At 48.0% G+C, this 24,760-nt stretch overlaps 2 protein-coding genes across 7 annotated transcripts in view; both read left to right on the forward strand.

Annotated features, from left to right (window-relative positions):
* The first annotated feature begins 809 nt into the window (after nucleotides 1-809).
* On the forward strand, nucleotides 810-16,402 carry men1 (multiple endocrine neoplasia I). The gene is made up of 10 exons (XM_056300424.1): nucleotides 810-855; nucleotides 1,579-2,092; nucleotides 2,377-2,585; nucleotides 9,505-9,633; nucleotides 9,835-9,875; nucleotides 10,037-10,124; nucleotides 10,912-11,048; nucleotides 14,216-14,360; nucleotides 14,647-14,820; nucleotides 15,059-16,402. Exons 2-10 carry the CDS (start codon nucleotides 1,657-1,659, stop codon nucleotides 15,578-15,580), a joined length of 1,881 nt encoding a protein of 626 aa, XP_056156399.1. The 5' UTR covers nucleotides 810-855; nucleotides 1,579-1,656; the 3' UTR covers nucleotides 15,581-16,402.
* Nucleotides 16,403-16,773: 371 nt separating this feature from the next.
* map4k2 (mitogen-activated protein kinase kinase kinase kinase 2) overlaps nucleotides 16,774-24,760 on the forward strand; it is a 30,799-nt gene continuing 22,812 nt past the window's right edge. For 2 of the 6 annotated variants that reach the window (XM_056300009.1, XM_056300012.1), the window contains exon 1: nucleotides 16,775-17,059. In XM_056300009.1, the coding sequence (XP_056155984.1) occupies nucleotides 16,967-17,059 (93 nt within the window). In that variant the 5' untranslated portion in view covers nucleotides 16,775-16,966. Of the gene's footprint in view, nucleotides 17,060-24,760 lie in introns of all 6 variants that reach the window. The other 4 variants (XM_056300013.1, XM_056300011.1, XM_056300010.1 and 1 more) reach the window with 3 other exon arrangements.

Raw genomic sequence — 24,760 nt, forward strand, 5'->3', positions numbered from 1 at the left:
CGTGAAGTCGGAAAGTTTGCAGGGAGAAAACTTCTGATACGTACGATCGATCGGGATAATTAGAAGAGGGGTGGTTATCACTGATGGCATATATTGTATATATACAACATGATCATATATTGTATATATACAATATGATCATATATTGTATATAGCGTCAGAGAGATAGAGCCCTTCACATCGACATGTTTAGAGGTTTCTGTGTGCCTTGCTTCTCTCTCGGATTAAAAGCAAAGAAGAAGGCAGTGATAAGTGGCGTGCCACTGCCAGTAGAGGCTTGGTTATTTCGGGAGGTTACAGGTGGTGTGTGTGAGGCAGGAAGAATGACGAGATTCCGAGAAAGGGAAGACAGAATTATTTATTTATTTATTTATTTTTGCAGGAAAATAGCCAGAAAGAGTGTGGCTTGACTGGCTTGAAAGCGCAAGCAAAGGGCCTGCACTGCAAGGCAAATCATGACATGGGCTCAGCAGCGTCCAAGAGGAATTAAGGAAGAGGAAGTGAATAAGATGAGAGCAGAAAAGGGATTGTCGTATGCTTGAAGCTGCTAAAAGAATGCAGAGAAACAATAAGAATGATGTCATACATTAACAAAAACACTACCACTAAGTGTCTACTACTACTACTGTTACTACTAATATTGTAGCAGCAGTAGTAGTAGAAGTTTTGATCCACTCTCCAGTCCGGTTGGTGGCGGTAATGCGTCAAGTCGCTATTTGCCAACCGCCAATAGACCTAAAAAAACGAAGAAGAAGAAGCAGCCCCGCTCTTCCTCGAGCCGTCTGAACTGCGCGGCAAAAGAAGTGGGACACAAACAAAAACATGTGGCTGCGGCTGCGCTTGTGAGCGAAGGGGGTATGTAGTAGCTAACGCGCCACGCAGGGATTTCTGATTTGGACTTCTTTAAACGAGCCACTTTAAATGCCACGTGTCTGATTTGGCGAACTAGCCGAGCTATCTTTTTTTCTGCGAAAGTATTTCTGGTTTGCTATCGTTCATTTGGCTTTGCCGTCAGCGGGCTAACTAGCAGGTGGCTAGCGAAGCCAGTTCACTCGCCGCAACCGCCCACTAAGCTAGCTTCGTTGTATCCCGCTAATGCTTTACTTCCTAGCTGCTTTTGACTTGTTTGCAATTCAAAGAGCTTGCAATAAGCAATCTAAGTAACTCGCCCGCGTTTTTGCAAATTAGCATTAGCAAGCCCTGCTAGCTAGTAAATATTAGCTCGTTAACTAGCTGACGTCAGCCTACCAGGCGAGCTAACAGCTGGAATCGGCCGGCGTTTCTGGCCGAGGAGCTGTTGTGGATACACCTTCCGTTTCTCGTGCACTAACCAACAAATAGCAATGTATTCAACAGAATGTCCTTGGTTTTGATTCGTATGTTTACCCCCGGTGTTGCTAATGCCCCGCCCACCATGCGCACGACTCAACGTCAGCGGTGTTTACGCAGCAGATGTTACATGTCGGATAGCTTAGCCTCTTGTCCAGTTCTTAGGAAAGGTCCCTGATCACTGCGGAAAACTGCTAGGATTGAACCGATTTTGATTTTAACTGACTGTGTTTTGATATTTACGTTCAGCTCTACTGTCGGTTGCGGTCAGCATCGCAGAGCAGCCGGCAGCAGCGTTCGTCAGCCACCTGAGTGACGTTGGATAACATGGGTCTCCATTCGGCCCAAAAGAAACACTTTCCTCTGCGGGGCATCGATGGAGTGGTGCAGCTGTTTGATGCCGAGCTTCGGAAAGCGGAACCAGACCTGGCCCTTCTCTCCCTGGTCCTTGGCTTTGTCGAGCACTTCCTGGCTGTCAACCGAGTCGTCCCCATAAATGTTCCTGGGGTTCGTTTTGAACCCCTTGAGCCAGACTGTCCTAACTCCTGCTTTCCCACAGTAGAGCTTGGCATGATTTCTGCGCTGCACGAGCGCTTCACGGCCCAGATCCGTGGTGCAGTGGACTTGTCCCAGTACCGGCGGCCTGCAGGAGGGTCCAGCAGGGAACTGGTGAAGAAAGTATCCGACATCATATGGAACAGTCTGAGTCGCTCCTATTTCAAGGACCGCGCTCACATCCAGTCCCTCTTCAGCCTTATCACTGGTATGGCTTCCACAGTGGGCTGTCTTGATAAATGCCAGTTCATGTTATAACTGAGTTTGTAATGGTATGGTCTATTGTACCTAATGGTTTGCTTATGCAGATGTTGACCATTGCAATATTTAGGTGTAGTCAGTCATTGCAATAGAGGCCTATAATCTGTCAGCCTTAAGGCGGTCCCCAATCTATTTTTGTTGTTGTCATTATTGCTGAGTTGTTTTTCTCTCTCTCTCTCTCTCTCTCTCTCTCTCTCTCTCTCTCTCTCTCTCTCTCTAAATTTAAACCAGGCACAAAACTGGATAGTTCAGGGGTGGCCTTTGCGGTTGTGGCTGCGTGTCAGGTCCTGGGGTTGAAGGATGTCCATTTGGCATTGTCCGAAGACCATGCCTGGGTGATCTTCGGCAAGAACGGGGAAGAGACAGCCGAGGTCACCTGGCACGGGAAAGGCAACGAGGACAGACGGGGACAAACCGTCACAGCTGGAGTCAATGAGAGGGTAAGGCATGCACTTTTTCTTGACATATTAAACCACTATTAAACTAAGAAAATTGTTTAATATGTCATAGACATAGCAGCTTTTAAGGTTCTGTTAGTAATCAAAAATTGCATAGAGGATGAAGGGGCAGTGTAAGTAACAGTGGTACTCAAATATGTGCCAATAAGGGCCATGTGTATGCAGGTTTTATTTTAACTCAGAATCAGAAACACTGTCATTTCATTTCATGCACTTGCGCACATGGAAATGAAATGAAACATAGTTTCCCCCAGCCCACAGCAGTGCATCACAAAGACAAAAACACATATCCAAAAACTACAAGAACACATACACTATATGTACAAAAGTATTGGGACACACCTCTTAATCATTGAATTCATGTGTTTCATTTAGACCCATTGCCACAGGTGTATAAAATCCAGCACTAGCCATGCAGTCTGCATTTACAAACATTTGTGAAAGAATGGGTCGTTCTGAAGAGCTCAGTGAATTCAAGCGTGGTACTGTCATAGGATGTACCTTTCAATAAGTCAGTTCGTGAAATTTCTTCCCTGCTAGATATTCCACGGTCAACTGTAATATAAGTGTTATTATTGAAAAGTGGAAACATTTAGGAACAACAGCAACTCGGCCATGAAGTGGCAGACCACGTAAAGTCACACAGTGGGGTCAACGAGTGCTGAGGCGCATAGTGTGTAAAAGTCTCCAACGCTCTGTTCATTCAATAACTGCAGAGTTCCAAACTTCCACTGGCATTAACATCAGCACAAAAACTGTGCACCGGGAGCTTCATGGAATGGGTTTCCATGGCCGAGCAGCTGCATGCAAGCCTTACATCACCAAACACAGCGCTAAGTGTCGGGTGGAGTGGTGTAAAGCACACTGCCACTGGACTCTGGAGCAGTGGAAACATGTTCTGTGGAGTGACGAATCACACTTCTCTGTCTGGCAGTCTGATGGATGAGTCTGGGTTTGGCAGATGCCAGGACAATGTTACCTGTCTGTCTGCGTTGTGCCAACTGTACAGTTTGGTGGAGGAGGGATAAGGATATGGGGTTGTTTTGCAGGGGTTGGGCTAGGCCCCTTAGTTCCAGTGAAGGGAAATCTTAATGCTTCAGCATACCAAGACATTTTTGACAATTCAATTTTTCCAACTTTGTGGGAACAGTTTGGGGAGGGCCCTTTTCTGTTCCAGCATGACTGTTCTCCAGTGCACAAAGCAAGGTCCATTAAGACATGGTTGGGTGAGTTTGGTGTGGAAGAACTTGAGTCGGGCCCGCACAGAGCCCTGACCTCAACCCCATCGAACACCTTTGGGATGAACTAGAACAGAGATTGCGAGCCAGGTCTTCTCATCCAACATCAGTGCCTGACCTCACAAATGCTCTTCTGGATGAATGGGCAAAAATTCCCACAGTCACACTCCAAAATCTTGTAGAAAGCCTTCACAGAAGAGTGGCTGCAAAGGGGGGGGGACCAACTCCATATTAATGCCTGTTGATTTAGAATGGGATGTCATAAAAGCTGCTGTAGGTGTAATGGCCCGGTGTCCCAATACTTCTGTACATATAGTGTATATCCAAACTAACACATGTATCTTTAAAAAAAAAAAAAAATCACTGTCCAGGAGAACGAATGCCAGCCAGGATGACTGTCGGAACTGCCGGTCTGCATAGGCTAGCAGTTAGCTTAGCCTGCCCTGCTTCTCCATCCTATCAGACTGCCCTCGATGTTTCTGCTTTGGGCACAGCTCCGGTCAGGGCCGTGGTCCTTGGGCCCACAGGATGCAGCAGACCAAGCTCCCTCAGCCGATCCAACACCAGCTCTCCTACTCAGACACCTTCGACACCTCCCTCCTTGCGCTCCACACGACGACACTAAAAACACAGTCAAGGCTAGGCAAGGCCGCCGCCAGACCACCCTCGGTGTTATTGGAACTGCCGATCTGCATGAGCTAGGAGTTAGTTTAGCCTGCCCTGCTTCCGCGTCCTGTCAGACCGCCCTCGGCATCACCTCTTCAGACACAGCTCCAGGCAGGGCCATGGTCCCTGGGCCCACAGGACTCAGTAAGCAAGCAAAATTTTATTTATATAGCACTTATAAAAACATACAGTTACAAAGTGCTATCCACTCAGTACACAAAATATGAATAAATGCATAAAATAAATTGAATGAATATAAGACATGGCATAGGGAGTAACAGACCAAGCTAAAAATGAAACAAAACAGAAGGCAGAGATTGGAATCTGTAAAAAGGCTTGGCTGAAAAGATGGGTTTTTAGAAGCCACTTAAAACAGTCCAAAGATTCAGCAAATCTATGGATTGGGGAAGATTATTCCAGAGGTTTGGGGCTAAAACTGTAAAGGCGTGGTCACCTTTTGTTTTGCAGTTGGGGTGAGAGATGAATAAAAGACCGAGGTTTGAGGGTCAGAGTGGTCGGGAAGTGGAATGAGAAGATCAGAAATTATAGCCAGATTTCCCCTATAGGTATCAAAGCATGTCACACGCATTAAGTCAAGTCAGTTTTATTTGTATAGCCCAATATCACAAATTACAAATGTGTCTCAGTGGGCTTTACAGCAGTACAACATCCTGTCCTGGAAGGAGTGAAAGTCGGTCTACTTAAAGGACTCGTCTGGCCAGTGTTGTTATATGGAGCTAAAAGTTGGACATTGAAGAAAGCGATGGTAAACAGGATGGAGGCTGCAGAGATGTGGCTTTATCGTAGGATGCTTCGAATAAGTTGGACGGAGAAATGAACGAATGTGAGCATCCTTAATGAATTAGGAATGAAAAGAGGACTAATAGCACATATAATGAAAAGAAAGCTATCATTCTTTGGGCATACCTGTCGTCCAGGTGTCAGTACATTAACGAAGACAGCGATTTTGGGAACTACCCCAGCAAAGCACGAGAGGCTGACCGAAATGGCAGTATCATGATGACATCAAAGAATGGCTTAGTCCGAAAATATCAAAGGCAACAAGATCAGCTCAGGACAGAGAGAACTGGAGGAGACTTGTTTGGCAGGCATTGTCATCTTGATGGTGCTGGCAACACTCACAAACGAGGAAGCCTTGAAGAAGTGCTTAAATGCACAATCTCTTTCCCCATAAAAGTGCTGAGTGTTGAGTTATACCCCCAGTGGAGTTTGGCTACAGGGGGGGTTGGCACAGACATCAGTGCACACATATCGTTATCCCAATACATCCAATCACTAGTCACAAGATAATTTTCCCTTGTTTTCTCAAACTCTTTATCACCTCCTTCGCTTACATTGTCTGTGACATGCCAATCAGATCCTTGCATGAACATGTGCTGTGGTGACATGTGAGTGTGCAATTTTTAAGTAAATCGAAGGTTATCTATCTTGGCCCTGACTGTGGCAGATCCCATCAATATACGTATGTGTAGTGGCTTGCCATGCCCTAATTGTACATACTAACCTGGGATGTTTGATACTCTAGTAACTTTAATTTCTTCCTCTGTACAGTGTAATATCAAGGATCAAGGTCAACAAACACATCAGACCTCTGGCTGACAGAGTTACAGGAAGACGTTTGCAAAAGAGAAAGTTGGGGTTTTTTTTTTCACCATCTTCTGTGATAACTGGCAATGGTGTGGTAGTATATAATCCTCTTACTGCAATGCCTGATGCTTCTCAAAATCTACTCATTTTGGTCATGTTGAATGCATCTTGGCTGTCATATGTTTTGGGTAATGTGTGTCAGGGGTGCATTCACCAGACTCCGGAATCTCCCCCGTCCCCGCCGCCAGTTGCGCTTAATCTTCGGTGTGCACACTGCGTATGCGGCCAGGTGGGTCCCCGTCTCTTTCTTGGTTCGGTACAGTCTTTTGCTCAATGATCAGGGAACCCTCAGTTCCAACACCCCTCATTTCAAGAGCCTGCATTGCCGAGTCCTCTACTCAGAGCTCAACCTCTGCTCTGAGGCAGACCGTTGCGCCCTTCACTTCTCCCTCTGTCTGTCGGTGCTCTGCTGAGTCTGGAGCTGTGCCCGCTGTGCCATTTGAAGCTTGCCAGTCAGTTGAGGTTTGGCTTGTTGTGCTTTTGTCTCTTGAGAGTTTCAAATTCTTTTCAACATGGATGGCATGCTCTTGAATAGCAGATAAACGTCCTGTGTCCCAACTCGTACAGTGTTTGCATACCTGGCAGCTGATTTCTTCATTCATGCTGTCCAGGAAAAAGTTCTTAAGCTGCTGCACATATGGGGAGTCATTTTATTTGTTTGGCGGTGCTGGTGGTGCTAGAACACTGTTTCCTCTGAAAACTTTAGTCAATCTGACTAAAAGGTTGGCCATGGTCTCTCCAGGCTGCTGTTTGCAGTCTTTTCTTCTCCCCCATCTCATGCCACAGAGTCCTTCCACATGGCGGCAATAATTGGCATTGTCTGCCCAGTTATAACGGCAGTTTCATCCCGGCTGTACCCGCCTGGTGTGGAGGTGGAGCGGATGCTGGACTCCACGTGACGGGCTTTGCAGCTGCAGTCAGCTGTTCTCGGGCCTCTTGATATAAACGGGCTGGCTGCTGTCAGTCTATGGCAGGTTAGTGCTGGTCTGCGGGTCTCTGATGAGCAGCTGAGAAAGGAAGGAGATCCAGGTCTTTCTGTGAAAGCTGAGGACAGTTTGTCCCCTCTACCTTGTATCTCTTTTCACTATACTTTTGCCTATTTCTTTTCTTTGCCTTCTCTCCACATCAGAAATGCTTTCCAATCTACTTTCCCTTTCCCTTTTTGTCTTTCATATTTTTCCATCTTATTCTGCATTTTTTTTTTTTGCAGCTGATTTACACTCAAACTACCAGTTTCAGGAAACCCAAATTTCTTTTCCCACATTGAAAGCTGTTTACAGGAGTCCTCACCAATTTTCACACACCCTATCAGACAAGACTTGTCAGTTAAAAGTTTGCTTTGTTTTTTTCGACATTCTGTTATCCTGCAATCCATCTTACCCGGAAATGTCCTAATCCTAACCATTAAATTGACATTCATTATTTCCTTTGCCAATTGGTCGTCACCCGTGAATGTCATTACCTTCAGACGTCCTTCTGTGGTCTTCCGAACTGTACCCTCATTTAAATAAAAAAAGCCATGTCACAATTCCTTTCCCCACAATCTCACAAACAGTCTCTTCTCAGTCTGGGAGTCGTTACGAGCTGTCCTCAGGGGAGGTATACTTCCTGAGTCTTGGGCAATTTTTTAACCCTGCACCAGACTGGCCGACCAGATGTAATCCGTGCAGAGTGGGTCAAAGAAGAATATGTGTTAGACTTCCCGGGCGAGCCCCCAAATTGTCATGACAGTTATTTAATTCCAGTCTGACATTAAATGAGAAGTGAGACAAAAATCTCTTACACTATTGTCATACTTTAAAGACGGGAAGATGGCGGTGCGAATTCACATTTGTGGCGGCCTCACCCAGTACTATCGATGCAGTGTCTTTGTCCACATCTGCATCTAAGTTTGTCTTCATTTGATGGCTGGGAGAGCTTGGTCTGCTGCGTCCTGTGGGCCCAGGGACCACAGCCCTGCCTGGAGCTGTGCCCGAAGAGGTAACACCGAGGGTGATCTGACAGGATGCGGGTAGCAGGGCAGGCTAAGCTAACTGCTAGCCCATGCAGACCGGCAGTTCCGATAACACCGAGGACGGTCTGGCAGTAGCCTCGCCTGGTGTTGACTGTGATGTTTTTGATGTTGTCGTGTGCAGTGCGGGGAGGTGTGTCAAGGGTGTCTGGCTGGGAGAGCTGGTGCTGGATTGGCTGGGAGGGCTTGGTCTGCTTTTGCCACAGGGACCATGGCCCCTGCCTGGAGCTGCGCCCAAGGAGGAAACATGGAGGGCGGTCTGACAGGATGCGTAATCGGGACAGACTATGCTAACTGCTAGCCCATGCAGACCGGCGGTTCCGACAGTCATCCTGACTGGCGTTTGATCCCTTGGACGGTGATTTTTAAAAAAAAAAAATTTTTTTTTTAGTTTGGATACATGTGTTAGTTTGAATATGTGTGTTCTTGTAGTTCTTGAATGTGTTTTTGTCGGCATGTTGCACTGCTGTGGTCTGGGAAAACTGCATTTCGTTTCATTTCATGTGCGCAAGTACATGAAATGAAATGACCAAGTGTTTCTGATCCCTGATTCCTTTAATGTTTTCATGAACAGAAGCACAAAGCTCAGATACTCAAGTGTGTACCCTGATCTCAGAGTGCACTCTCATTATACCTTGCAGCTCGAACAAGTTTATTGTCATGATCACGGTGGTGTGTACCCAGAGTTTTGCCCTCATCTTGGTTGGAAGAAGTAGCTCATCTTTCTTGCTGGGCTGTCATCCTAATAGATAAGAGAACTTGCTCAGAGGTCATAGGTCAGATCTTCTCTCATCCGTATCTTCCAGCTCGTAATTCTCCAGGACCGTTCCTTCAGACCGTGTTACACTCAAGTGAACTTCACATACATTCCTCTTTTATCAGCTAACAGTTAACAATAGGCCTTTAGTTCAGACAGGAGAAGACACTTTATAGCACCACCTTACATTTGCTACACATGAGCTTTAAGACTCTAGCCAAGCAATATGGACGAAAGTTAAACGTGGTATAGGTCATACATGGTCAAAGATTAAAAGCAAGCAAACATCATATATGATTATATGGCAGACAAATTCAATGGCAAATTATATGACAGACAAAATGAGTGAAATGTAGCGACGTGAAATGTATCGAAGTAGTGCTGGGTGGCAAAGGACTGAGTATCACTGATCTTTGATGTGGTTGCATTTTAGTATGCACCATATTGCCATACTCAATGTGTTGTAGATAGAACGTGTGTTAATAACCTGACCTTGATTTGTGTGATTTTCTGCTGAATGCCACTCTGTTTCCTTCCTGTTGTGCTGATGTTTCCATGTAGAGCTGGCTATACTTGAAGGGTTCCTATATGAAATGTAACAGAAACATGGAGGTGGCCTTCATGGTGTGCGCGATCAATCCCTCACTGGATCTGCACACAGACAGCTCAGAGCTCCTACAGCTACAACAGGTGACACCTCGCCTTTCATTGAAATGGAAAAATATGTGCTCATTATGTCATACAGACACATATTCAAGAGGTTAAATACTGTGTCGGTACAGTCAAAGACGCTGGCCTACTAACTAGGACTACTTTATTCGCTTTTCTCTGATTGTTCTCATCACTCTAATCTCTTGCCTTCTTTTGTTGCCCGGTTGGTTGTCCTCACAGAAATTGCTGTGGTTACTCTATGAACGAGGAGACCTGGACAGGTATGTTGTGCTGCACAAAGTTGTCATGGATGTAGGCTTTGTTATATTTGTTGGATATCGAATTCTTTCTCGAATGAACAAAATGTCTTTTGTTGGTACATCACTCACTGCAAAGAGCCTGAATGTGAATAGCCTCTTTTTTGTCCTGTATCTTGATGTAGATATCCCATGGCCATGGGCACCCTTGCAGACCTTGAGGACCAGGATCCCATTCCTGGCAAGGAGAACCCCCACAAAATCCACCTCAAAGTGAGCATATACAACTAGGGCTGTCACAATTATTACGTAATCGCCTGATCGCGATTATTTGACCTGACCGCGATCATTTTGCATAATGGTTGGAATCGTTTCCGTTCATGTGTATAAAAACAGCTGGATGAAACTAACAGAAACGTCATGTTTCCATCGCTACTTCCACGTCGTTTTCCACTGTTTGTTGTTTGACTGGCGCTCTTTTAATGACGTCATCTTGATGTCATCTATTCTAGAATATTGGATGACTGCATTTGGACGAGCATGTGTTGTCATGAACATCATGGACATAGTTGCAAAGCCAAACACCACAGCAGCGCTGTGGGCACATGTTGGTTTTAAGCCAAATGAAAAGGAGAGCTCAATAACTTGGAGGAGGTGATTTGTCGGATTTGCAGCAAAAAGGTGGCGGTCAAACGCGCCAATACCACAAATGTAAAAACATCTATGGATCCACCACCCCACCCAATTCGCCGAACTTGGAAAGACAGATGGCTCAGAAAATAGGGTAATTGGCCAAGTACAGTTGGGGAGAAAAAAACCCGGGAAAAGGGAGACAATTAAATCGTTAATCGCGATTAATTGTATGACAATTAATCGTCACCTAAATTGTCATGATCGTGACAGCCCTACATACAACAGTATTCACTAAACTACCTCCGTTACTTCATAAAGACGTTGGTATGGTGTGATGGCTTATTTTATTGGTTGTTTTGTGTGGTGGTTGGATGTTGTCAAAGTGTTTGAACATTTTGTGTGTGTATGTTCATTTGTTCTTTAACAGGCTGTGAGCTCTGCTCAGAAACACTACAACAATGAGCATATCTACCCGTTCATGTACCTGGCAGGGTTTCACTACAGACACAGGAACGTGCGGGAGGCCCTGAAGGCCTGGGCCGAGGCAGCCCAGGTCATGCAAGAGTGAGTCCACATAAGTTATCAATTTCTTACACACTGATACAGCCGTAGGGAAGACTTACACACTGATACAGCCGTAGGGAGGACTTACACAGCGATACAGCCGTAGGGAAGACTTACACACTGATACAGCCGTAGGGAGGACTTACATACACACTGATACAGCCGTAGGGAGGACATACACACTGATACAGCCGTAGGGAGGACGTACACACTGATACAGCCATAGGGAGGACTTACATACACACTGATACAGCCGTAGGGAGGACGTACACACTGATACAGCCGTAGGGAGGACGTACACACTGATACAGCCATAGGGAGGACGTACACACTGATACAGCCGTAGGGAGGACGTACACACTGATACAGCCGTAGGGAAGACTTACACACTGATAGAGCCGTAGGGAGGACGTAAACACTGATACAGCCGTAGGGAGGACGTACACACTGATACAGCCGTAAGGAGGACTTACACACTGATACAGCCGTAGGGAAGACTTACACACTGATAGAGCCGTAGGGAGGACGTACACACTGATACAGCCGTAGGGAGGACGTACACACTGATACAGCCGTAGGGAAGACTTACACACTGATAGAGCCGTAGGCAGGACTTACACACTGATACAGCCGTAGGGAAGACTTAGATGCCAAACTGGGAAAACAAGTAGTTGCAGCCTGCACCAAGATTGTCTTCTTCTGCCATCGCAGTATCAGAAGACTTGGTTGGCCTGTTGTAGTTCAGCATAAGTGTTACTTCAAGCTGTAACTCAGTAAATTACAGTTTGGCTTGAATAGGTTAACAACCTGTACAGGAAAAGGTGTCGGCAGATTTTATTCAAAAGTATTCAGAATTCAAAGGGGAATCCTCATCCTGAATATAACAACATATCCCAGCAAACCCCGTTTTGTCACTCTTTTCACATAATGGTGAACTCTTAATACCCAATCTCAGTTCCCCCCTCCTGGCCCAACCCCTAGTTTTGGAGTGCCTTTTACCGGGTAGTGGCCCTTCAGAATGGCGCTACAAGGGGTAGTAGGGTTTGAAATTTTTACCTAGGAAATGGGACACCACCAGTTAAGTCGTCATCATCATCGTTACCTCGGCTGCTTGGAGTTGCCTGGTTTGCTCAGTAGCACGAAAGCAGCAAACAGGCCAACAGCGTTGTTACCATTTTCGTATGCTGTTTCATCATTAAATTCACTTCTGAGAATTTTTATGGCAAGAAATCAACTGTGTAGATTTCAAGTATTGGCCATTTTACAAAAATTGACAGTAAATCGAAAATGTGCTCCAACGTTTTCAGAGTTGAGAAGCTCCACAAACTGGCAACCAGCCAGCCAGTCTTGAGAGAGCTCCAGCTCTCACAAGAGACCGGTCTCCTAGGTGAGAGGCTTTTATTTCCCTGTTGACGGATGGTTTGTTTAAATGTCATCACACAAATGTCCATTATAAAATAATCGGAACTGATTTTTAAGACAAATTACTGTTCCTGCCCTGCATTGATATCGGGTGAGCGGAGAAGTGCAGAAAATGTGCTGCTGCATCATTTTTTTAAGCTTCATACACGGGGCATGGGAATAACCGTCCAGTCATTCACAAATCATCGTTTACACCAAGTTCTGTTGGCATCGTAGAGATTCTTCTGAAATGCTTGTTATAACGATCCAATTACATATTCCTTTTCATCTACATGAGGGCCCAGACACACCAAACCGACTAGCGGCGACGAAGGCCGACTGTTGCGTTGCCTCACGTCGCTTTCTGTCTGGGCCAAAAAGTAGCACTTTGGAACACACCGCAAAGACTACAGCCGGTGGCCAGCTAGCATGTACGTCCTGCACTGCTTCGCTAAGCTGAACAGCCAATCAGAGTGATCTCTCTCACCGACGGGCTCCGCCGATTCAACATGCTGAATCGGCTGAAAAGCTGCCGACGGGTCCGACTAGTGCCAACGGTGCGGGACACACCGCAGAAACTAGGTCACACTCACCGACAGCCCGATGTTGGTCGGTCAGCCTAGTGTGTCAGGGCCCTTAAATGAAGATATTTGGAGGGCTAGATGACCACCACCCCTTGATCCCCAAGAGAAACGGAACACCCTACCCTATGCAGCCGGACACAAAACGGAGGGGTGGGGGGGAATTGGGACTGGGCCTTCATATATAGTAGCATCATTTGCTAGTTCACTAAATTAACACTAGATGGCAGTAAATACCCTGTCAACTCTCTTGAGGCACAGTACTGTCTTATATGGTTAGCTTGCCTCTTGATTATAACGAGTTTGAGAACTATTAATCCGGCTCCTGTCTAAAACAGTATATGCGTATTGCCATTGAGAAGATACTTTGGCAATAATACAACCGCAGTCTATTTTTCATATTGTTCGCACAATACAATGTGGTTATAAGCATTTTTCTTTCAAATCTGTTGCACACATCTCGTTTTCAACCTCGGCAGAGCACATTCCTCCATTATTTTTGTTTAACTCAGGGTGTGGTTTGCAAAAGGCTTGGCCAGGAAGCATCTTTCAGTTCTCCATCCTTGGCATTGCTCCTCATGGGAACCAGTTAACCTGCTCTCTCTGTCTCCTTCTCTTTATCTCTCTCCCTCTCTCTCCCTCTCCTTCTCCTCCCCTTTAAACACACTGTTCGTGTTCTCTGCAAGCTGCTGCTGCTAAAAATACTGGTATTGGCCGACCAGCAGACAGGGAATGTGAGCAAGCGGTCTCTCCTGCCTCAGTCTCTTTTTAGGATGTGTGCTGCTGGGACGCCCCCAGAGCGGTGCATTTCCCTCCCCAGCTATTGGCTTCCTTTTCCCTTGGCCGTTTCCTGTTCCCTCCATTGTGCTTCAGCTTTGGCTCGCCTCCACATAGTACACAGAGAAAAGAGGACTGGCGTGTGATATATGTATGAATATATAAGTATAACGTTGAATTCTGTTTAGAATTCGTTTCCAAGGGGCTGGGATGGAGCCATGTAAAAACATTGTTAGCCGTTATAAAAATTACAGACGAGGTGTTCAAATCCTTACCCACTGGGGAAAAGATACTGAAAAGAAATATGGTGTCTAAAAATTAGATATTTTTGGCTAGTGTGTCAATGCAGGGATGTGATAAAGTTTATTTACTACCCATTACTACATCTTTCTGTTTTTCCCTCCCCAGCTATAACTATTTTCGTGAGGATGAGGAGATCTACAAGGAATTTTTTGACATCGCCAACGATGTCATCCCCACCTTGCTGAAGGAGACCGCCGCTGCCGCTGAGAGTGCTGGGGAGGGAGGGGAGGGAGGCCACGAAGCCGAAAAGGTAATAACTCTGTTCTGCCCAGCAAGTAATTATGGCACGGAAGAGACTCTATTATTCCCCTCTTTATTAATCCCCTCTACACCACCGAAATGGCCCGTTGATATTAATATTGCATATTAACGCTAATGTCTTCAGTATTTTTGGGTTGAATTGAATTTAGTGTCCTTTTCCATATTCTCTCTCTCTCTCGCTCTGTCTCTATCTCTCCGTCTGTCTGTCTGCCTGTCTGTCTCGCTCTCGTCTCTGTCTGTCTCTCTCTGTCTCTCTTGCTGTCTGTGTTGCTCAGGACCAACCCAAGCAGGCTGCTGCTCTCTCAGCTCTCCAAGACCCAGAATGCTTTGCCCACCTGTTGCATTTCTACGATGGGATCTGCAAGTGGGAGGAGGGTAGTCCCACGCCGGTTCTTCATGTAGGCTGGGCCACCTACCTGGTCCAGTCTCTAAGCCGCTTTGATGCTCAGGTGCGCAACAAACGGTTGCACTGCCTGTGCACATTAAAAAGCTAGCCCCTTTTCCGGTGTAGAGCCTAGCGTTAGTTCCAAAGAAGAAGTAGAATAATGATAAGAATGTCTCGTATTAAATGTTACACTTGGTGAAATATCAAAGATAAAAAATGTTTCCCAAAAGTACTGAATCTTTTGTTGTTGCTTTTTCTATTAACACATTGGTTATCCAGTATATTTGTGTTTGTTTCTAAAGGTGCGTCAGAAGGTGTCAATCATCACCAAAGAGCCAGAGTCCCAGGATGATGATGACCAGTCTAGTGACGATCCTCGGGAGGGGCGAAGACGTGGCCCCAGAAGGGAATCCAAGCTGGAGGACCAAAGTCCCCTCCCTCCCCCTGTCTCAGCAGCATCCACATCGCCATCCAGCCAGCCACCCCCCCAACCTAAGAAGCCGGGGGAAGTTGGGGGCCGCCGGCGATCATCTCAGGGCCTGCGGGCTGGAGACGCCGAAGGAAAAGCGAAGTCGCCGAGCCCCGACCCATCCTCTTCTCCCACATCTCAGCAGCAGGCCACATCCTCAGCGGGTCCCATTGTGATCTTTCAAAGTGAAAAGATGAAAGGTATGAAGGGGCTGCTGTGCGCAGCCAAGGTCAACTCCAGTGCCATCAAGCTACAGCTCACGGCCCAGTCCCAGGTCCAGATGAAGAGGCAGAAGAGCACGCCGTCGGGAGACTACTCCATGTCCTTCATGAAGCGCCCGCGCAAATCCCTGTAGATTTCTGGTTGTTGCAGCAGGAGACGAGCGTTCTTGAAAGACTTCGTAGGACTCGTTCCACTTGTACTGTGAAAAGCAAAGCCGACGCACGAAAATGGATTCACTTCGCTTTTGTTTTTGAATGTTTTTGCAAAATCTCAGCCAAAAGTCATCAGCTTCTCAAGTCCTTTGCAGTGTTTTTTTTCCCCCTTGCACATATATGCTTGAATTGACCCAAGCAATACAAATCCATTTCCAGCATCAACAGGGGCATTTCACTTTCACCTCGTGATTCAGTGGCAACCACATTGCATCGTAAAAAAACATATTGCACAGATTTTATTCTTATCATTGATTGTAAACATCCAGTCACAGTCGGTTCTTCAGAAAGCCAGTTGCACACCAACAGTTTATTTGTCACTGACGTATGCGGAAGCCAAAGTTGAGCAACATGACACTGTGAATATCATTTCTGTACGTGTGTTGATGTCGGACTACCGTTCTGGAGCGTCTTGTTTATTTGACCCATCAGTTCTTCTGAAGCCTTTTGGGATCGGTTTACCTAGGATAGTTACCATGTAACATTGTCCACTTCTGCTCTATTGTCAGCTTATCTCTCGCTAGCTATGTTGCCTTAAGTTGCGTTTTTTTTTTTTTGTTCTTTTCTAATTCTAGGTGGCCTTTAGTTTGGAGAATAGCTGATGTAGGCCTATTTCTAATGATTAGAGACGACGAGGAAGACCTTGCACTGTTCGAGAAGGGGATCCCTTCAGGTGGGCCCCGCTACGTTGTGTTTGCTTGACAACTAGTGTTTTGTTTTGTTTTGTATCTGCCAGTAATAAAGACGAGGGGAGGGGGGGGGAGGAAGGAAACTAAGTGTGCGTTTCATGTGGATGTGAAAACGTGTTGTCTTCCCGCGGCGCGCGGCTCGCTCATGCGCAAAGCCTCGTGCGCCCTGCGCGAGTCGGGCGCAGACGGACGTTGCTTCGCTGCGGCTGAGCGACGGCGTGTGTGTGTGTGCACGCGCGCGCGCCGCTTCGCGAGGACCACGACCGGTAGAGAAGAACGGAGAGACCTGTCGCGCTAGTCCCCGGCACCACCTCTAGTACCCGGCACCACCTCTAGTCCCCGGTACCACCTCTAGTCCGGGATTCATCAGGACATAGGAGGATCAAGACCCGGTAGGCACCACCTCTAGTCCCCGGTACCACCTCTAGTCCAGGATTCATCAGGACATAGGAGGATCAAGACCCGGTACCACCTCTAGTCCCCGGCACCACCTCTAGTCCGGGATTCATCAGGACATACGAGGATCAAGAGAAACCTGTTGGCTGCGCCGCCCGCGTCCCGGCCAGGCTCTCCCGGGCGGAGCGCCATGCGTGTGTAGCGACCCGCGCTGCGGTGAGCATGGAGCCGATCGGGGTCTCGTTCCTGGACCCCCTGCACGACTACGAGTTGATCCATCGCATCGGGTGCGGCACGTACGGAGACGTGTACAAGGTGAGCGGAGAACCCCCCCGAGCGGCCGCGCGCATCTTCCCGCGCCCGTGTTTTGATTTCACATGTTTCACGAGATTAAAGAAAACCCGATCCCGGTGCGTAGCCTTGCTCTCGCGCCCATCGTCAGGAACCGCGTGCACGGTGGGGTGGACACTCCTGTCTGCGCCCCTGAGCAAGGCAATGGGAGGAAGGGCTGGAGACGGTGCGCTGGAGGGGCTAGATGCATGCGGAGGACGTATTGCGCTGCGTGCTTCCTCACAGGGACGGGTGGTGTCGGTCCTTCGGATTCGGTGTTGGTGTTGCTTCAACTTTCGCGTCTGATGCGAGCGTGCTGCTGCGCGGCGTTGCCTCGACAGCTGCGGTTCGCTTCAAGTTTGCGGAGGAATCGCCGCATCTCGTCCAGTGGCGGCTGGTGCTAAAAAAATTTGGGGGGGGGGGCCCGCAAATAACCTTGGCGCAGCACACCTGACCGCTGCTGTAATGGCCACACAGTCGCAGATATTAAGAGGGACCATGCAGCCTATAGATTTTATCAGGGTTCGTAGACGGTGGATGATTGACAGCCGAGGCGTCGTGGTGGGTGTGGACATTATTGTCCAGAGGCGCAAAAACCCGGTCCAGAAAGTAAAAACCCTAACCGTGTCTTTACTCCACCCACGTTCTAAACCATCAGATTGCACCGACTAGTTTCCCAAATCAGCAGGTTTAATACATGGATGGAGTAAAGACACGGTTAGGGTTTTTACTTTCTGGACCGGGTTTTTCCACCTCTGTTATCGTCCAATCACATTAGATCGATAACCATTAAACAATACCAATTCGCTGCCAATGAAAGTGGGCGTGTCTGGGGCGGCACAGAACTGCGCCCCCTGGAAAATCCGAAGAAACCAATCAGACGGCAGCCTCAGGTCACCTGCTCGCCACAACTTTGAGGGCTTACATAAGGTATGGTTTGACCGGCGCCCCTCACCCAGGAAGTATTTGTATTCAGACAGGAAGTATATGTATTCAGACAGGAAGTATATGCAGTCAGACAGGAACCAACCAAATATCATCTGAACCAATATGTAATGTTGCTGACAGACTGACAACACGTTGACTTCATAATTATTTGCATTATACAACTAAATTATATTCAACATGTTTAAGTAGACTTTCATCTCTTGATGTTTGAAGGGGCGGCGCCCCAGCGCCCTCTACTGGCCAGCCGCCACTGGACTCGAGACTGTCCACCGAAAAACGAGCCCATAGGTGGTTTGAACAAGCAGTTTATTACCACCTATATTTACGTTTTAAGCCACTTCCTCTTGGTCCTCCATAATTATAACACGTTACTTCCCCTGTAACAATAAGAGATCTCCTGCCATAAGCTCTCGCGAGAAGGAATATTAATAAAAGCAAAGTTTAATGTCACATAGCGGTTATAACGTCCTCGCTAGCTGACTTTCTAACTTCTGGCTAACGTTACGTTAGCTCTTATGACGTCATTCATAGGTAAACATACTGCCAATAGCATCTTAGTTACTACACTAGACGGCGAAACAACACAAAAACGCGCTGACTACATATTCTATTGTTCTCGCATTGTTTTAAAAACCCACAATGCACCGAGGCGAAAGATATCTGTGGCATATCTCCTGCCGCCGGTAGGGGCGCTAATTTAGGAAACGCTCCTGTTTGGTCGCATTAGAGGACAAACGACCAATGTGGTCATAGCATCCGGATGTGGGCCACTTCAGGGCCTTCTTCTGGCCCTGACAAAATGGATGTGAGCCTGAAGTGGCCCACATGTATGTGGGCCTTTTCTGACAAGACGCGGTGCTCTGGGCAACATGTGATCTGGATGTGACCCTGAAGTGGCCCGTGTGGTAAATGGTGAATATGGTCCAAATATCACACAACAAATATGGGCCACCTTTGGCAAATATGTGACTCATGCAGCATTGCTATGGCTTGGCTCTGGCCCAGATCTGGTAAACAGGAGTGGACGGCCCAAGTGCCATCACTTTCATCCGGCCCATGCAGTATGTGGGCCGGATGAAAGAGTCAGTGTGGGACAGGTCCGGGCCACGGCAATTTTGCTATCTGGGATGGGTTGGAGAACTTGTTGGTTTAGTCTGTCATAGGTTAAAATCCTTCATATCATCCCAGGCTTCGTATGACTTGCCTTTAGATCAGAGTGTGATGCACTTCCTCCTTCTCCGCAATCAGATGGAAACACGTCACCCCAGTATGAAAAGCCCAGAAGTGATGAAGCCTGTGGGTTTGTGTAAGACACTTGGTTATTCTGCAGCCTGCAGGGCTCACGTCGGTTCAGAAGGTGCAGTGAGCGGGCCCGTCATGGTGAGCGGGTGGATTAGAGGCATTTGCATGTATTTTACAGTACAGGGCAGTAGATCTTTACAGGTCCGGGTTCATCTTTTCATCTCTGCCACTGTCGAAAACTGGTGACGGTTTATTGTGACGGAACTTCAGGACACCGACATCCTGTGTGCCTCGTGCGCTCTGCGGAGGCACGACAAGACTCTTGTTTGTTCCTCTTTTAAACCTGAAGAGGTGACATGAAACAACCAGAGAATATTTCCTCTCTCAAATACTACGTACGTTCGACATTTGGCTCATAATTCACTCGTTTTTCTGCACCAGCCTCTCGTTTACGCGACACTTCAGCATATTACTGCCTCTCTGTACCTGTTGTGATGGGCTAAATGGCACATCGTAACATACAATGGTCCATTATCACCTCCCATTATACCCCCCCTCCCCCACTCTCTCTGTCTGTCTCTCACTCTCTCTCTGTCAAATTCAAATTCAAATGGCTGTACTGGCATGACATACCACTGTACATATTGCTCTGTCTATCTCTCCCTCTCTCTCTGTCTCTCACCCCCCCCTGTCTACCTCTCTCTGTCTACCTCTCTCTCCTCCTCTATCTCTATCTCTCTCTGTCTCTGTCTCTCTCTGTCTATCTCTCTCTCTCTGTCACCCCCCCCTCTCTCTGTCTATCTCTCTCTCTCTGTCTCTCTCTCTGTCTACCTCTCTCCCCTCTATCTCTATCTCTCTCTGTCTCTGTCTCTCTCTCTGGCTATCTCTCTCTCTCTGTCACCCCCCCTCTCTCTGTCTACCTCTCTCTCCTCCTCTATCTCTGTCTCTGTCTCTCTCTCTGGCTATCGCTCTCTGTCTATCTCTCTCTTTCTGTCTCTGTCTCTCTCTCTGGCTATCGCTCTCTGGCTATCTCTCTCTGTCTATCTCTCCCTCTCTCTCTGTCTCTCACCCCCCCCTGTCTACCTCTCTCTGTCTACCTCTCTCTCCTCCTCTATCTCTATCTCTCTCTGTCTCTGTCTCTCTCTGGCTATCTCTCTCTGTCTATCTCTCTCTCTCTGTCACCCCCCCCCTCTCTCTGTCTATCTCTCTCTCTCTGTCTCTCTCTCTGTCTACCTCTCTCTCCTCTATCTCTATCTCTCTCTGTCTCTGTCTCTCTCTCTGTCTATCTCTCTCTCTCTGTCACCCCCCCTCTCTCTGTCTACCTCTCTCTCCTCCTCTATCTCTGTCTCTGTCTCTCTCTCTGGCTATCGCTCTCTGTCTATCTCTCTCTTTCTGTCTCTGTATCTCTCTGGCTATCTCTCTCTGTCTATCTCTCTCTCTCTCTCACCCCCCCCCCCTCTCTGGCTATCTCTCTCTGTCTATCTCTCTCTCTCTCTCACCCCCCCCTCTCTGGCTATCTCTCTCTTTCTGTCTCTGTCTCTCTCTGGCTATCTCTCTCTGTCTATCTCTCTCTCTCTGTCACCCCCCCTCTCTCTGTCTATCTCTCTCTCTCTGTCTCTCTCTCTGTCTACCTCTCTCTCCTCTATCTCTATCTCTCTCTGTCTCTGTCTCTCTCTCTGTCTCTGTCTCTCTCTCTGTCTATCTCTCTCTCTCTGTCACCCCCCCTCTCTCTGTCTACCTCTCTCTCCTCCTCTATCTCTGTCTCTGTCTCTCTCTCTGGCTATCGCTCTCTGTCTATCTCTCTCTTTCTGTCTCTGTATCTCTCTCTGGCTATCTCTCTCTGTCTATCTCTCTCTCTCTCACCCCCCCCCCTCTCTGGCTATCTCTCTCTGTCTACCTCTCTCTCCTCCTCTATCTCTATCTCTCTCTGTCTCTGTCTGTCTCTCTGTCTACCTCTCTCTTTCTGTCTCTGTCTCTCTGTCTGGTTATCTCTCTCTCTCCCTCTCTCACACACACACTCCTGTCTCTCTCACTCTGTCTATTTCTCTCCCCTCTCTCTGTGTCTCTGTCTGTCTGTCTGTCTGTCTGTCTGTCTGTCTGTCTGTCTGTCTGTCTGTCTGTCTGTCTGTCTGTCTGTCTGTCTCTCGCTCTCTTCATCACCGGCCAGACTTGCTGAACTACCACCTACTTCGAATGTTATCAGTCCAAGCGGCCGAACTACTGGGAGTGGAGGGTGAAGCCAGTGGACACGTGACCGTGTCTGTGGGCATCAACAGACTCGTTAAGCGGCCATTGTTAGAGAACTATGCCGGGAGCTCAGTGCTCGTGTGTGTGACCCACCCAGTTTGTGAGCAAAGGGCCTGTGTCTCACACTTCCCACGGCCACCCAGCATCACAGCCACGAAGGGTTTCGACTTCTCAAGTGGCTTGCGATGGTCGAGGGCACCGCAAACACCTGTATGAACGGTGCGGTTTGATTTGGTGTTCTGCGATGTGCATGGTGTTTTCTTCTTCCGTGTGCAGAGCTCATCATCAGGTGAAAGAGGGCGGGAAACGGTTCAACTGACACAATGACGCCCTGGATCTTCACTTCCTCACATCTCTAGCAGCAGCCCGCTTTGTTCTCTGCAGGGATGTTTGTTTCACCCCTCAGAGTTTGGCTGGTTAAATGTGTCGCCTTAGGTGAACTACTTCTCCTGTTGTCTTTGTCCCACCGACTTGTCAGGGGATGTTTTTACCGTTTACCTTAAAACGAAACGTTCTCTTCTATGAGGTTACTGCCGTAGCTGCAATTAGTTGGCTATGGCTGTGATTACTCATAGTACACACACACACAGACACACACACACACATATATATATATAAATGTTTGTTTAAAGAAACACTCAACGGTAGGGAAAGTGCTCAACAAATAAGGAGCAAAATAATCCAGTGAGTCGAGTAAATTCTCCATGAGACGGTACAAGTCTGTTTCATGCCATAAGCATCACCAGCTGTCAATAAAGCTCCTCGGGAAAGAGTAAGAAATCATCAGCTGTCTGTCAGACAGAAAGCTGATGATTGCTTATGGCATGAAACAGACTTGTACTGTCTCATGAAGAATTTACTCGACGCACTGGATTTATATATATATATATACATTTTGTGGTTTTGTTAATATCAGATAGAAAGGCAGGGTGTTTCAGTATGACGGAGTTTCACTTTAACACAAGTTCCTATCAGAATCAGAATCAGAATCAGAATCGTGTTTATTGGCCATGCAGGCTTGCACACACATGGAATGTGACTCTGATTCCGTGGCTCTCTCGCTGTACTTAACATAGAATAAAACACTACAACACAACAATCTCCACATATACACACACAAGGATTGACTAGATTCAGGTGAAATAAGAGGTATAAAGTGCGATGGTGCAGAGAATATATCGTCTAATGTAGGCTGGCACTGTGACGCACGTTGGCTTCATTTTCATGTCCCATTTTATACAAGTCATTACCTCACACTTTGCCACAAAAACACATTTCAGAGATGTTACTGTTACTTTAGTCACAGGAAGTGCTGCGGTAAAGCAGGAAAGAAAACAGGAAGTTGATGAAGCCAAGGCGCAGGTTTTGTCTGCGTGAACTGTGAGTCCATTGGTCCCTGGCATGTTTGTTGTGGATGAAAACACATTCCATTTGATGTCGCTGTCGCTGGCCTGTCGGAGCCGATGGTGATGACTGACGTCCCTCACACGAACCAGGAAGGTTTAGAAAATAGACGCACTCATGCCGCCTTTCTTCTATTCTGGGGCCTCAGGTTTTTCCTGAAACGGGTCGCCCGACCGTGACGGCTGCGTCTCGCCAAACGGCCCAGTGTGTGCGACACAGTCAGGAGTCTGTCTCTCTGACCTTGTCACTGATAGTCTGTCTGACTCCCCGGTGAGAAAAGGGGCTCTCCATCACAACACCATCACCCTGTATTGTGAAACCAATACGAGGTGCAAGCCAAGGAGAGGCAACAAGCAGAAACCAAGCACACATCCTTTATCGCCAAGACAGCAGCTCGAGCAGCTGGACAGATGCCCGAGTTTTGTCTGTTCTGATCACACAGGCCAGCAGCCCAGGTCCAAACCCAGACAGGTTTAAGAGTCAGAAGCTGCTCTTTGGAAAAGAAAAAGCATTAACGCTCTACAACAACAGCAACAACAACAACAACTTAGTTTTGTATAGCACCTTTCAAGGAACCCAAGAACGCTTTACAGTAGATAAGAATTAGAATAAATAGATAAGATTAAAACAAAGCTCAAGGGGGCGTCCAGGTAGCGTAGCGGTCTATTCTGTTGCCTACCAACCTACCAGGGATCGCCGGTTCGATTCCCCGTGTTACCTCTGGCTTGGTAGGGCTTCCCTACAGACACAGTTGTCCGTGTCTGCGAGTGGGAAGCCAGGTGTGGGTATGTGTCCTGGTCACTGCACTAGCGCCTCCTCTGGTCGGTCGGGGCCCCTGTTCGGGGGGGGGGAGGGGGAACTGGGGGGAATAGCGTGATCCTCCCACGCGCTACGTCCCCCTGGTGAAACTCCTCACTGTCAGGTGAAAAGAAGCGGCTGGCGACTCAACATGTATGGGAGGAGGCATGTGGTAGTCTGCGGCCCTCCCCGGACCAGCAGAGGGGGTGGAGCAGAGACCGGCACGGCTCGGAAGAGTTGGGGTGATTGGCCGAATACGGAGAAGCAGCGTTGTGGATGTCTGCTGGAATAGCGTGCCAAGGGCTGGGGGCTGCCACACTACAAGCTCTATCCCCAGGAGTCCGCAGGCTGGTGTGGGGTGGGGGTGGGGGGTGGAATGCAGGGCTGTGTCTGCGGATTCCGGGACAGAATATGGGGGTTGAGGTGTGGGAAGATGGCGGCGCGAACTCACGTTCACCCAGTACCGACTATGCAGTGTCTTTGTCCATGTGTACGTCTTGAGTTTGTGTCGTTTGTGAAATTTTTATTTTGATCTTAGATTTTTTTTTTCTCGTTTAATGGCTGGTAGAGCTGGCGTCGGATCGGCTGGGAGAGCTGGGTCTGCCGCATCCGGTGGGCCCAAGGACCACGGCCTCGCCTGCAGCTGCGCCCGAAAAGGACGCACCGAGGGCAGTCTGGCGCGGTGCGGAAGCAGGGCAGGCTAAGCTAACTGCTAGCCCATGCAGACCGGCAACTCCGGTAACACCGAGGGCGGTCTGGCGGGGCGTGGAAGCAGGGCAGGCTAAGCTAACTGCCACCGAGGGCTGTCTGGCGGGGTACGGAAGCAGGGCAGGCTAAGCTAACTGCTAGCCCATGCAGACCGGCAACTCCGGTAACACCGAGGGCGGTCTGGCGGGGCGTGGAAGCAGGGCAGGCTAAGCTAACTGCCACCGAGGGCGGTCTGGCGGGGCACGGAAGCAGGGCAGGCTAAGCTAACTGCCACCGAGGGCGGTCTGGCGGGGCACGGAAGCAGGGCAGGCTAAGCTAACTGCTAGCCCATGCAGATCG

This window comes from Lampris incognitus, chromosome 20 (assembly GCF_029633865.1).
Source record: "Lampris incognitus isolate fLamInc1 chromosome 20, fLamInc1.hap2, whole genome shotgun sequence".
Classification (NCBI taxonomy): Eukaryota; Metazoa; Chordata; class Actinopteri; order Lampriformes; family Lampridae; genus Lampris; species Lampris incognitus.